The sequence below is a fragment of the Leopardus geoffroyi genome, chromosome D2, assembly GCF_018350155.1.
Source record: "Leopardus geoffroyi isolate Oge1 chromosome D2, O.geoffroyi_Oge1_pat1.0, whole genome shotgun sequence".
Classification (NCBI taxonomy): Eukaryota; Metazoa; Chordata; class Mammalia; order Carnivora; family Felidae; genus Leopardus; species Leopardus geoffroyi.
Genome location: NC_059334.1, coordinates 85,711,184 through 85,723,697, shown reverse-complemented (window position 1 = coordinate 85,723,697; position 12,514 = coordinate 85,711,184). Strand labels below are relative to the sequence as shown.

Genomic DNA, 12,514 nt, shown 5'->3' with positions numbered 1-12,514 from the left:
GAAAATCTTCACGTTTGTCTTGTGAGGGGGTAGTGCGAGTGAAGAGAAAAAGGTGGAAGGCAAAAGAGCCTTCTAAGGATGCAAAGTCTCGGGGCGGCAGGGGAGGGGAACCTAAGAGCAGAGAAGAGTTCATCTGGAGATAAGGGGCAGTCTGTTCCAGGTCAGGAGTGAAGCAATCCAGAATGGGTAAAGCTACGAATAAATGTTAGATGTTGGGGGAGGAGAGAGTAGAAGGAGAGTTGGGGAGGTGCTGTTTTCCCAAGTAGGAAGCGTGTCATTTGCTGAAACAAAGGAAAATGGAGGTCTGAGTCCCAGACAGCACTGAGGCAGAAGGGAGAGCTGCCCGGGGGGGCACACAAGAGGAAAGCAGCATGTTCTCAAGAAAGGCCCACCTAAGGCTGGAAAGGACATACTGTGGGTCCCTAATCAATAGGTTATCGCTTGTGTCCAGCAGAACTCAGAAGCTCCAACGTGTGGGTAGGTGGGCCTCAGGGCCTATGGCAGAGACTATGCTGTGTTTCCCCAAGTGTGGTTTCCTTCTCCTCCTGGGCATACGGCCTGACTACACTTGCAGCTGTCTGGGGCCCCAGAACTGAGCTCTGGCCAGTGTGACGCAGGCCAAAAGTGATCTACCTGCCCCTGAAAAACCTCTGAATGAGCCTCTGCAGAGGATGCTGGGGAGGCTCCAAAGCCTAAGGGGACGGGGAGAAAGAAAAGAGGCCCAAAAAAGGACCTGCGCACGAATGTTCACAACAAGCTCAGACACAATAGCCAAAAACTGGAAATGACCCAAATGTCTACAAATTGGAGAAACTGTTGTCTATTCATATAATAAAATACTCCTCAGCAGTAAGAAGGAACTAATGACAGATCCATGCAACAACATGCATCTCGAAAACATGCTGGGCAAAACAACCCAGACATAAAAAACCAGCAGCTGTAGACTCCATTTACATAAAGTACCAAGAACAGGCAGAACTAATCTACACTGGCAGAAAGTGGATCAGCGGTGGGGATTACTGGAAAGGAGCTAAAGAACATTCTGGGGCTCGATACTGTTGTGAATGGTGATTACTTGTGTATGTACAACTATAAAAATTCATCATACCTAACTATTAAAATCTGTGCATTTTACATGGTGTGTATGTTAATACCTCATTTTTAAAAAACTGGGATACCATTTTCTACTAAATTGAAAAGGATTTTTTAAATAATATTCCACGACCAAAAAGATGGAGAGAGCCAAGCATTTCCATATCCTGCTGGTAAAAATTAAACTGCAACCTTTCAGAAATTTCCTACACACAGTCAAGTATCTATCCTAAGGAGGTAATTAAAGAGACAAAGATTTATGTATATGAATACTTTTCCATTGTCTTATAGAAAATAACTAGAAAAATCAATTCTTCAACAATACTATAGTTTGGTTTTTTTTTTTAATTTTTTTTTTCAACGTTTATTTATTTTTGGGACAGAGAGAGACAGAGCATGAACGGGGGAGGGGCAGAGAGAGAGGGAGACACAGAATCGGAAACAGGCTCCAGGTTCTGAGCCATCAGCCCAGAGCCCGACGCGGGGCTCGAACTCACGGACCACGAGATCGTGACCTGGCTGAAGTCGGACGCTTAACCGACTGTGCCACCCAGGCGCCCCAACAATACTATAGTTTTTTTAATGGTCATACAATAAAATACTATCAAGACATTAAGAATCATTTTTCAAGGAATTTTTACGACATGGAAAATTGCTCACAATATGATTGTATTTTTAAAAATTAAGGGGCGCCTGGGTGCTCAGTTGGTTAAGCGTCCAACTTCGGCTCAGGTCATGATGTCACGGCTCCAGTTGGAGCTTCACATAGGGCTCTGTGCTGACAGCTGAGAGCCTGGAACCCGCTTCGGATTCTGTGTCTCCCTCTCTGCCCCTCCCCCACCTGTGCTGTGTCTGTCTGTGTGTCTCTCTCTCCCCCCCCAAATAAACATTAAAAAATAACTTAATTAAAATGTTACCAAACTTTATAATTGAACTGATCTATGCAAAAATAAATAAGTAATACACCTGAAACTAATATACTGTGTCAATTATACTCTAAGAATTAAAAAAACGAGAAAAGTACACCTACACAACTTAAATTCCATTATCACTAACATGGCTTTGAAGAGTAATTTAGGTCTTGATCATGGAATCTTCCCAATTATAAAATAGCAATAACTAATACCCTGGAATGTTGGGAAGATCGAACAAAAATATGAAAACGTTTGAAAACGCAGAAGTATGAGAGTATCAATAGTTATTTTACATTACCCACAATATTCTCATATTTAGATGCTTAGCGTTCTAATTAAGTACGCCGGGGCTGGTAGCATGAGGTTATAAACCGGAAACAAACATGAACGCTGCCGCCGCCCTCTCTTAGGTTATAGGTAAGAGTACTCTGTCTGTAATCCAGTGTGCATGGTGTGCCGTTTGAGGACCAGTTTCAAGTCCCAACTAACGTGACTTTGGACAACGTAACAGACCTTGGTTCTTCATCAGCAGGATAAATGGTGCTCGATAAACAGCAGTTTCTCTCTCGTTAGGTGTTCTGCTCCTGCAGTTCCTCATCTGCAGATAACACCAGCTACCCTTTATTAAACACCACCTATACTCGACTCGTAAGTATTTTACACACGGGCAAAATCTCAATTACTCTGCAGATGGGTATTAACATTCCGCCCTGCACAGACCAGCTGAGGTGTCAGCGATCTACAAACACCTGACATGACACAAGCAAAAAGTTCAATTCACGTAAAATTTTAAAATTGAGAAGTGATGTTTACAAAGCAGGTTTTTAAATGACTACAATGCCAAGTACTATTTAATTTTTTTTTAAGTAGGCTTCACGCCCAGCGCGGAGCCCAACGCGGGCCCAAACCCACAGCCCCGAGATCAAGACCTGGGAGGAGATCAAGCGTCTGAGGCCCAACTGAGCCACCCAGGCGCCCCTACTTAACAACGTAAATGCTTCCATTTTCACCGAAACCGGCAGATTTATTCCCTTCCTGGATGCCATGCACCATTGCCCAGGTGCCTGTTTAATCGCTATGGAAAAGGTGTCTTGTCTCCTGGATCACTTTAAGTACGGGCCAGCGGCAAGAATACGTGGTACGGTATGGACTGTGTTATTTTAAGGATTTTTATGAATAAAAAATGAAACCTAAAAACCAAATTGTGCAACACACAGAGCAAAACAGTCTTTCAGGTGGTAGTAAGTTCAAACACGTCGGGAGGGCAGGCCCGCGCAGGCCCTGGTCCTTTCAGGAAGCGTCCACCTTGGCTGTCCTCGGTAATCTGAACGCAAGCGCTGGATGAGTCAGAACCCACCTTTCATCAATGAGTATTGGTCATTTCTCTCCTTCCTCCCCACCCCAAACAATTTTCCAAGCAAGCCTCAAAAGTCAAAAGAGCTGTTCTGGTCAATACCTTTGACTCCGCCACGTCCCCAGCCCGTGACCAGCCACAAGTTCAGGCAGGAATTCTCACCCTGCTCCATTTCCAACACAGGCACCTAACTCCCCCGTCTCACTTGCTCTCCCAAGCAGGGCACTACCTGCCCCTAAATCAAATGGGGGGGGGGGGGCGGTCAATCCCACGGAATTGGGTCCACAGGCACCTACTGCCAGGGAACGCCATGCAAGTACTCTGTTCCATACTGAAAATACTCCGGGCTGACGATCCCGCGCGCCAGGCGAGGTCGCGGGGTACACGCACCGCCTCCTTCACCCACCACAACCCTAGGGAGCCGCTACTCTAAGAATCCATCTCACCGTCGAGGAAACTGAGGCCTGGTAATGAAGCCTGCCCAAGGGTCACAAGGCTAGGTAGTGGCGGGGCTGGGGACTGGCTCCCCGGCCATCCGGCCCTGGAGCCCCCACCGTACCCGGCGGCAGTAGAGCGGTACGAAGCTCAGAGAACCCCCCAGGCCCCGGAGGGCTCACGGGGGGAGGCGGCAGGAGCGCCGCGGGACGGCCCCGGAAGCCCTGGCTCGTACGCGCCCACCCAGTTCGGTGTCCCCTAATCCCGCGCAGCCCCGCGGGTCCCCTTCTGGAGCCGTCCCCAGGGCCAGGAGCGCGTGTGCCAAACCAGCACAGACCCCGGCTCGGCCAGCTCCCCAATCAGGAAATCCCCGTCTGCGGCTGCAGGTGAGCTGGAACACGCGAGCACTACCCGAGTATCCACACGTCTCGACCGCTCGGCTCCAGGGAGGCAGAGTCACCTAACCCGCTAGGCCCTCCTCAACCGCCCGCTGCTGGCAACGCGGCCGCGGGGTCTCCGCGCCCCTCCCCCGGCCCCGGGGCCGACTCGCCGCGCCGCCGCGCCCCGCGGCCGCCAGGCCGGGCCGAGCCGGGGATCGGGCCCGGAGACCAGGCTCGGGATCCGGGGGCCGCCGGCCGCCGCCCGGGAGGCCGCCCCCCGCGTGCGTCCCCTCAGCCCCGCCGCCCGCCGCCCCGCTTACTTGGCTGTGAGGCGCAGCAGCTCCTCAAACTGCCGGGTTGAACCGACCTCCACCACAGCCGCCGCCGCCTCGGCCGCCCCCGCCGCCATGCTGCAGCCGCCAGACAAGAGCAATCGAGCGCGGGCGGCCGGCGGGGGCGGGGGCGGGGCCTCCGGGCGACTGCGCGCGGAAGCCCCGCCCCCGAGCCGCCCCGGGCCTGCGCTTGGGGCGAGCACGGAACCGGGGGCGGAGCTTCCGGGAGAGCGCCCGCTCGCCTGACCCGCGTGCTCCTGGCATCGCGGACGCCCGCCTCGCTGGGCACCCGCTCCCGGAGGCTCCGCACCTTCCAGACAGTTCTACAGCAGCCGGGAGGAGGGTGTGTGCGCGACTGCAGGTGAAGTCAGGTCTGGACGTCCCACAGGATAGCATTTTAATCTAAAATGAAATTAACTAAAAGGTGCGGATGGAATGGGATAGATGTTACTGAAAATGGAAAATTACATTATTTAAAATGCAATGAGAGCCATGAGGAACTGTTTTGTATCCTGACTGTAGTTACACATGCAAACCTAAACATAAAATTGCACAGGACAAAATACACAAATGAATTCCAGTAAAACTGGGGAATCTGAAGAAAAGGGGCGGATTGTGTGATCATGGACATCCCGGTTGTGGTTTTGTACTATGGTTTTTTGCAAGATGTCCTCTTTGGGGGAAAAGGTACACAGGATCTCTCTGTATTATTTCTTAGAACTGCACGTGGCACAAAATTATTTTACAACGAAGAAAAGTTTTTTAAATAAAACCTAGAGATTACCATGCAAAAATGCAATAGAAGGAGGGGAACCCCATGTTGCAAAACAGGGTGTATACTCCCATGGCCATTTTTAAAAAGTTTTTTTATGTTTATTTTTGAGAGAGAGAGAGAGAGAGAGAGAGAGAGAACTCCAAGCAGGCTCCATGCTGTCAACGCAGAGCTGGACGCAGGGCTCGAACCCACAGACCATAAGCTCATGACCTGAGCCAAAATCCAGAATCCAACACTTATCTGACTGAGCCACCCAGGTACCCCACTCTGATGGCCATATTAAACAGGAATATAAGAAATTAAATGACATAACTACCTATAGCTGAACACAGCATAGAAAAAGTTCTTCAGAAGGATGTGCCCCAAAGTGTTAGGAGAGCTTGCCCCCGCAAAAGAGCAGAGTGAAAGGGAAGACCTTCATTTTTTACATTATGTACTTCTTAGTGTCATTTGCATTTTTTCAAGGAACATGGACTGTCTTTGTAATTTTAAAAATAATGAAATTGTAATGCACAAGGGAAATGTGCAATAGTGATTCTTTTTCAAAAAGCAGTAGTAATCACCCCTTCTGAATGTAGCTGTTTTAAAAATCCTGATTTCCCCTCTAAATGGAATTTGCTGATAGTAGCACACACCAGCCACAGAACATGCTCTCTACTTACAAAAAAAAAAAAAAAAAGGAAAACTCCCAGATTACATTACCACTTGTCACTCATGCTCTTTCTGCCGCTATCACCATCGACATAGTGAGTGATAGACATCAGACACAGGCAAAATGGTTAGCAGCCGACCTCTGAGCTTTAAAATGCTCTGACTTTGGGGGCACCTGGGTGGCTCAGTTGGTTGAGTGTCCAACTCTTGATTTTGACTCAGGTCATGATCCCAGGGTGGTGGGATTGAGCCCAGAGTTGGACTCCATGCTGAGCATGGAGCCTGCTTGGGATTCTCTGTCTCTCTCCCCTGCTGGCTCTCTCTCTCTCTCTCTCTCTCTCTCTCTCTCTCTCTCAAATAAAAAAATAAAATGCTCTGACTTTGGCAACAAAAGACCACTCCCCTCAGCCCTGAGCCCAAGCCACATGTGGGAGGCTGTTGCGTCTGAGTTACAGGTACATAAGCATATATATACGTATAAAGTGCTTGTCAGCCTTCCAAAGCCCTCACAAAAGAGTCTGTATTTATCACTCAATGCTCCTCCGGCTGCTGAGGTGAAAACATCACCACCTACCTACACTTCATAGCTAAGGAAACACCCAGACCCGCGGCAGGGAAGGACCAACACCAAGATCACACTAGGCCTTCTGTTTACACCTCCTGCCCGTCTCGTGTACCCCACTGCACCCCATCCCTCCCATGTGAGTACGCTGTGAGTACGCTGTCGTCTCTAAGCTTGTTGCACCCAAAGGGAAAAGCTCATTATCCTAGTAAACTGGTTTGGCCTGTTACAGAATACTCTGGACTTGGCTTTCCCTCCAGCCCGTTAGTGTGGAAGAGCGTAAAAACACAGGAAAGCAATATACTGGGGCTGTTTTCGGCCTATGTACCGATGTGTGTTCTTCCCAGGCACTGACCTTCTGCTGACCCCATGCAGAAGCATCATTTAGCCATGTTCTATTCCCTCCCGGCGCCCCCTTAGGGAAGCCAGTGACATTTCACCTTAAGTGTCCCCTGAGCAGGGGCCTCTCCCGGGCTCCCAGACCCTGCTCAGTCAGGAACCAGGCACAGCTCAGCTCTCCTGGGACAGCGGCCCAGCCCTGAAAAGGACAGGACAGTTAGGTTTCTCCACGGGTGCTGTGCTGCGTTTCAGGGACCCGCAGCACAGGAGGCCAGGACCCCGCGTTGTGAAGTCTTGGCCTGGGAGAACCAAAGCTCCAGACAGAGCTGCGGGAGGCCTTCCTGGCAGCACAGCAGCCCCCCCACCCTGCATCTGTGAATGGACCCCATTTTAAAGAGGGGTGAGTGTGAGAGAGAGACTGAGGGGTCGTTATTTTTCCAGGTAACGACAGCTAACATTAACTGCTCCTAAATAGGCAAGGAAATATTTTCGCCCTGCATTTTTAATGACACATCATTCCTTCCTGGGGCCAAGTGTCACTTACTCCCTGGCAGGGCACAGTGCTGAGGAGCTAGGCAGACACAAATAAGTCATGGCGGACAGGAATGCCTGGTCACTCTAGGTGAGGACTTGGAATTAAGTCCCCACCTGGAGGGGGTTTCTGTAAACCTCACCCCCAGGATCTGAGAGACACAGGAGTCCTGGGGTGGGGGGAGGGCGGGGAGAGAACGAACCAGCGTTTTTAATGGGCAAGGCATGGCATTAAAAAGTGTTGTTATTCAAGTAAAATGGCCAATGTTTCCTTTCTTTTAAGAGAGACTCTTAAATTCCAATTACTCCGCCCCCGAAGACCAGTTGAGAATAACCCCAACTGGAGGGAATTAATTTCCTTAGGAATTTCACTGTTACAAGATTAATGGAGCCCCCCTGCAGAGAAACAGTAAAACTGTAAGTACAGTAGATTTGCACCTGAAGGATACATATTTTAATTTCTGTTCTCAAGCTGCGATAACATCTTCTGGAGCTACTATAAAAAGCATAAATGAGCACCCGCATGTCTGCTGAGAACTTGCTAACACGGAGCTTCCCGGGAAGAGTCTGCACCTGGCTGGGGACGCCCAGGAGCCTTCAGCTGCAGGGTTCATGCTCTGTCCGCACGTGCTGGTGGCCAAGGATCATGATCAGGGCACAGGGAGACCACCCCAGGACGCAGAGCTGGGAAGGGAGCCCTGACTAGTCGGAGTCAGAGGTGACCAAAATCCAGAGTGGAATCCTTGGACCAGATTCTGCTAAATGGACCCTAACCCCCCTGCCCCAGCCCTGCCCACTCACCTCGGCATCCTGGCACCACCCTCCTGAGAGACCGCAGGGCCGGATGCAAAAGGTAGAGGGTCTGCATCCTGCCCTCCGGAGCCCTCTGGGGACCTTCACCCCACCGTCCATCAGCTTTGGTGGCCCCAAGAATGGGCCCTGGGGCGGGTGTCTCACAAACCACGTTGAAATATACCAGCAGTTGGGATGCCCCAAATGTCCCCGCTAGCCAGGGATTATCCCAATGGAAAAGTGGAAACAGGCTGTCGACCCTTAGGAGCCCAGACCTTGATCTCCGACCAGTCGGCCAATTTTCTGTGTTCCTTTCCCTACTAGAAACTGCTTTTATTGGAAGAACTCTATGTATATGCTGGCTATAAAGGTTGTTTATGCTGTCATAGCTAGATTTTTATTGGTTGTATTTTTGCTGCACTTGCTTGAAAAATAATTATTTTCAAAGAAAAGAAGAATTACATATCCAGTAAACTAAATAAGACTCATGTTTATTAGGGACCTCTGACAGCTCCTCAAACGTGAAAAAAGATTTCAAAGCAGTGAATGGACAATTTATGTGCGAGTTTATTTGTAAAACAGATTTCAAGACATACTTCATCTTGGCTGTGCCAATAAAAATACATTCCATTTCTTTTCAGAAATGTGTGTTATCTGATGGTTCCACAGCAATCCAGTTTCTCCTAAGATACGACTATGCAGGTAAGCATGTACCCAATAACCCAATCTAGAATTGGGATGAAGCTTTTGGGGTTGCTACCCATGAAAAAAATATGAACGTACCTCATAAGGTGCCCTGCAGAAGAAATGTATTTATAAGAAATGTAGTCCACGAATCTTAATCCAATTTATTGCGATCTCCAAAAACACTTTAGCCGGATAATTTTTAAATTAATTTTTAATTCCCTGCAATGTATCACCGTCCTGAGAGGTGACAGCCCGTTTTCCATCCCTGGCATAAATTCTAATCTCTCTTCCACCGAGGACCAGACGGGGTGGCCGGAACCGGCTGCAGAACCAGTCTCCGGGCGGTAGGTGGCATTAGCCACCTCCTCAGGCTGGGGAAGGAGCATCCTTTGTTGAGTGGTTTCTTTATTCAACCTAGAGAGGCCAGAATTCAGATTGGCCTCAAATACTGATTCTGAGTCTGTAGAGGCTCTGCTGATCCACCAAATGGGTACTTTTTTCCCCAACCTGCCAACTTCTAGTACCTTCTCCTGCCCTTCTCAGCACTTCACATCCTGTGACATTTACCAAGTCTTAACTGTGCTGTGAAGGCGTGTCAGTACGGGGCTGGGGGAAGGGCGGTGGTGAGGACAACTCCGCACATTGTCACTACACGCACACTTGCACGTGCGTGTTTGTTTACCTGAAGGTCCAGGTCCTGGGGTGTGATCATTGCAGATACAGGACACTTGGTTGGCCACGAGTGCTTGTGATCGCTGTGTGTGTTTCTATGCAGCTGCTCGTCTTGCGTCAACCTTTCACAGGGAGACCGTATTGTGTGCGCTCCCATGTGTGACTCTGTCTTCTCTAAGTCCTTTTGGTGCTAATTCTCTGCTCCTGGTTATAATTCCTGCATCGGTTTTGAGGAACTAAGGACACAGATGAACTTGACTTGGTGTCACAAACCAGATCCCTTGTCAATCAGAAGTCATTCTTAAGAGAGCTGAGAAGTTTTAGGGGCGCCCGGGTGGCTCCGTCGGTTGAACGTCCGGCTTCAGCTCAGGTCACAACCTCACAGTTCACGAGTTTGAGCCCCGCGTCGGGCTCTGTGCTGACAGCTCAGAGCCTGGAGCCTGCCTCAGATTCTGCGTCTTCCTCTCTCTCTGTCCCTCCCCCACTTGTGCTCACTCTCTCTCTCTCTCTCTCTCAAAATAAACATTAAAAAAAATCTTTAACAGAGCTGAGAAGTTTTAACCAGGGAAGCACCTTCAGGCTGTGTGGCCCCAACAGCTCACGTCTCAACAGGGACCCTTACAGACCCTGGCTCTCCATCCATGTTGTCTCATTTGAATGCATGGGCCTTTGTCCTGCTGACCTTGGCGCCCTCTCACAGTCTGCTCTGGCACGGAGAGGTCGCCACACGGAGTGGACACCTGGAGTGTCCAATAGGCACTATGAGTGAAGCTGGCCCTTCCTGCCTGTGGAAGGGATTCAGGGCACAGAGGTCTGGGAAACACTGCAAACACACACATTCCTTAGAGACACAGCTCAGCGACCCACCGCTAACAGCCAATCGTTGGTTCTCGGTGCCCAGCAGAGGCCATCCCAACCCGGGAAGCTGACTGGTTCGACTTTGGTTAAATCAATGACCACAGTAGTCTTACACTTGCCTAAATTCCTCGAAAGTCCGCCACACCCACAACAGCTTCCTGCACAGGGGCAGGACTAAGGTAGGCCAGGATTTTTATTTTAACCCTCTGGAATCTGTCTTCTTGAACCTTTTCCAGAGTTGCCGTGTGAACGTTGGCCCAGCGCCACGGCGCCCCCGCTGGAGTCCAGTGGGCAGGATAGGGCAAAATGCATGACGTTCAAGGCACCTCTACTCAGCCGGCTCGGGAGCCTCTGTGCCCGTTCCCAGTAGCTGCCCTCCAGGAAGTTCAGGGGCAATGTCAGGGATTTGGCAAAATACTAACTCTTGGTGCTGGGAACAAATCTGGATTTGCTTCAAATCCAGAAAGGATTCTCAGTTCAGATGGTCTCCAAACTGGCTCACTCATTTCGGGTTTTCACGGTTGGGGCGGTTTTCCTGTGGAATAGCTGCTGCCTTCAAATTCCTTGCTCTGGGGGCACCTGGGTGGCTCAGTGGGTTAAGCATCCAACTTCAGCTCAGGTCATGCACGATCTTGCGGTTGGTGGGTTCGAGTCCTGAGTTGGGCTTTGTGCTGACAGCTCAGAGCCTGGAATCTGCTTCAGATTCTGTGTGTCTGTCTCTGCCCCTCTTTCACTTGCATTGCCTCTCTCTCTCTCTCTCTCTCTCTCTCTCTCTCTCTTTCTCTCAAAAATAAACATTAAGGAAAAAAATTCCTTCCTCCAGAACCGAACAAACAAAAAAGAAAGGAGAAAAAAGAGCAAACCACTGATTTTTTTTTTTAAGTTTATTTATTTATTTTGACAGAGAGAGAGAGCACGGGGAGGGGCAGAGAGAGAGAATCCTAAGCAGGCTCCACACTGTCAGCTCAGAGCCCAACGTGGGGCTCAAACCCATGAACCATAAGATCATGGTCTGAGCTGAAATCAAGAGCCAGACGCTTCACTGACCGAGCCCCGCAAGGTGTCCGGCAAACCACTGATTTTTAAATGATGCCTGGGTCCTATTGCTCTGTAGCATGTATATAAAATAAATGAGTCACTATTTCACATTCTCATGACAAAGTAGCTGAAGTTTAGACCTCCATGGATGTGTCCCTTCCATCAGAGTAAAGCAAAACTTGGTGGTAACTCCATTATTAGCCTACGTTTAAGTTAGTATCTATTATTCACTCATTCATATGAAATACGCCTCATTGTAATCGAAAGAAGTATCTCACTTAAAAATGTCAATGCTAACATTCCCTTTTGACTTTCTTTTTTTTTTTTTTTTAATTTTTTTTTCAATGTTTATTTATTTTTGGGACAGAGAGAGACAGAGCATGAACGGGGTAGGGGCAGAGAGAGAGGGAGACACAGAATCGGAAACAGGCTCCAGGTTCTGAGCCATCAGCCCAGAGCCTGACGCGGGGCTCGAACTCCCGGACCGCGAGATCGTGACCTGGCTGAAGTCGGACGCTTAACCGACTGCGCCACCCAGGCGCCCCCCCTTTTGACTTTCCAACCATTCTTTCTTTCCTCAGTTCAATGAGTAGTTGGAGATGGAGGGGAAGAGTCTCCTTCCTATGTGAAGAGGCAAATGTGTGGGACCCTGGAAGGGTCTGAGGGAGAGGGTGGGTCCCACAGACCCCACAGGAAGGCTCTGGCAGGTGCCGAGCCCAGCAGGTGGGGCTGGATCGCCCCAGGGCCTGTGGTGGGAGAGGCAAAGAGCCTCCTGGTTCAGCGAGGTCTCCACCAGCCAGCAGCCCAAGCCCCTCCGTGTGGGAAGCCCGGCTGGGCCCCCGTTCCATCCTGCTGTGTTTTACTTCTATCATCCTGGACCCTTCCACCTTCTCACCAGCCTGGCACGGACCAGGAGGGATGCTTTCCGCTGTTTGGATGAAATCCTAATTTTCTAGCTTTCCATGCATTTTTGGTCCCTAAATCACAAGCAGTGACTGGTCCCCTCTTCATGATGCACAGTGGGTTTCCGGCCACTCACTTTTCTCCCTGCTTGAATCATCCTTCCTTACCCAGGACCGAGTTTTTATTGACCGTCCCTATG

The 12,514-nt window shown here is 49.8% G+C and overlaps 1 protein-coding gene across 2 annotated transcripts in view; it reads right to left on the bottom strand.

Annotated features, from left to right (window-relative positions):
* Positions 1–4,651, bottom strand: part of GLRX3 (glutaredoxin 3) — a 32,459-nt gene extending 27,808 nt beyond the window's left edge. Inside the window, exon 1 of one of the 2 annotated variants that reach the window (XR_006701774.1) lies at positions 4,496–4,628. Coding sequence is in view for 1 of the 2 variants with exons in the window: in XM_045439268.1 (XP_045295224.1) it covers positions 4,496–4,584 (89 nt within the window). In the remaining variant the exon portion in view is untranslated. Of the gene's footprint in view, positions 1–4,495 lie in introns of both variants that reach the window. The other variant, XM_045439268.1, reaches the window with a different exon arrangement.
* Positions 4,652–12,514: the final 7,863 nt, after the last annotated feature.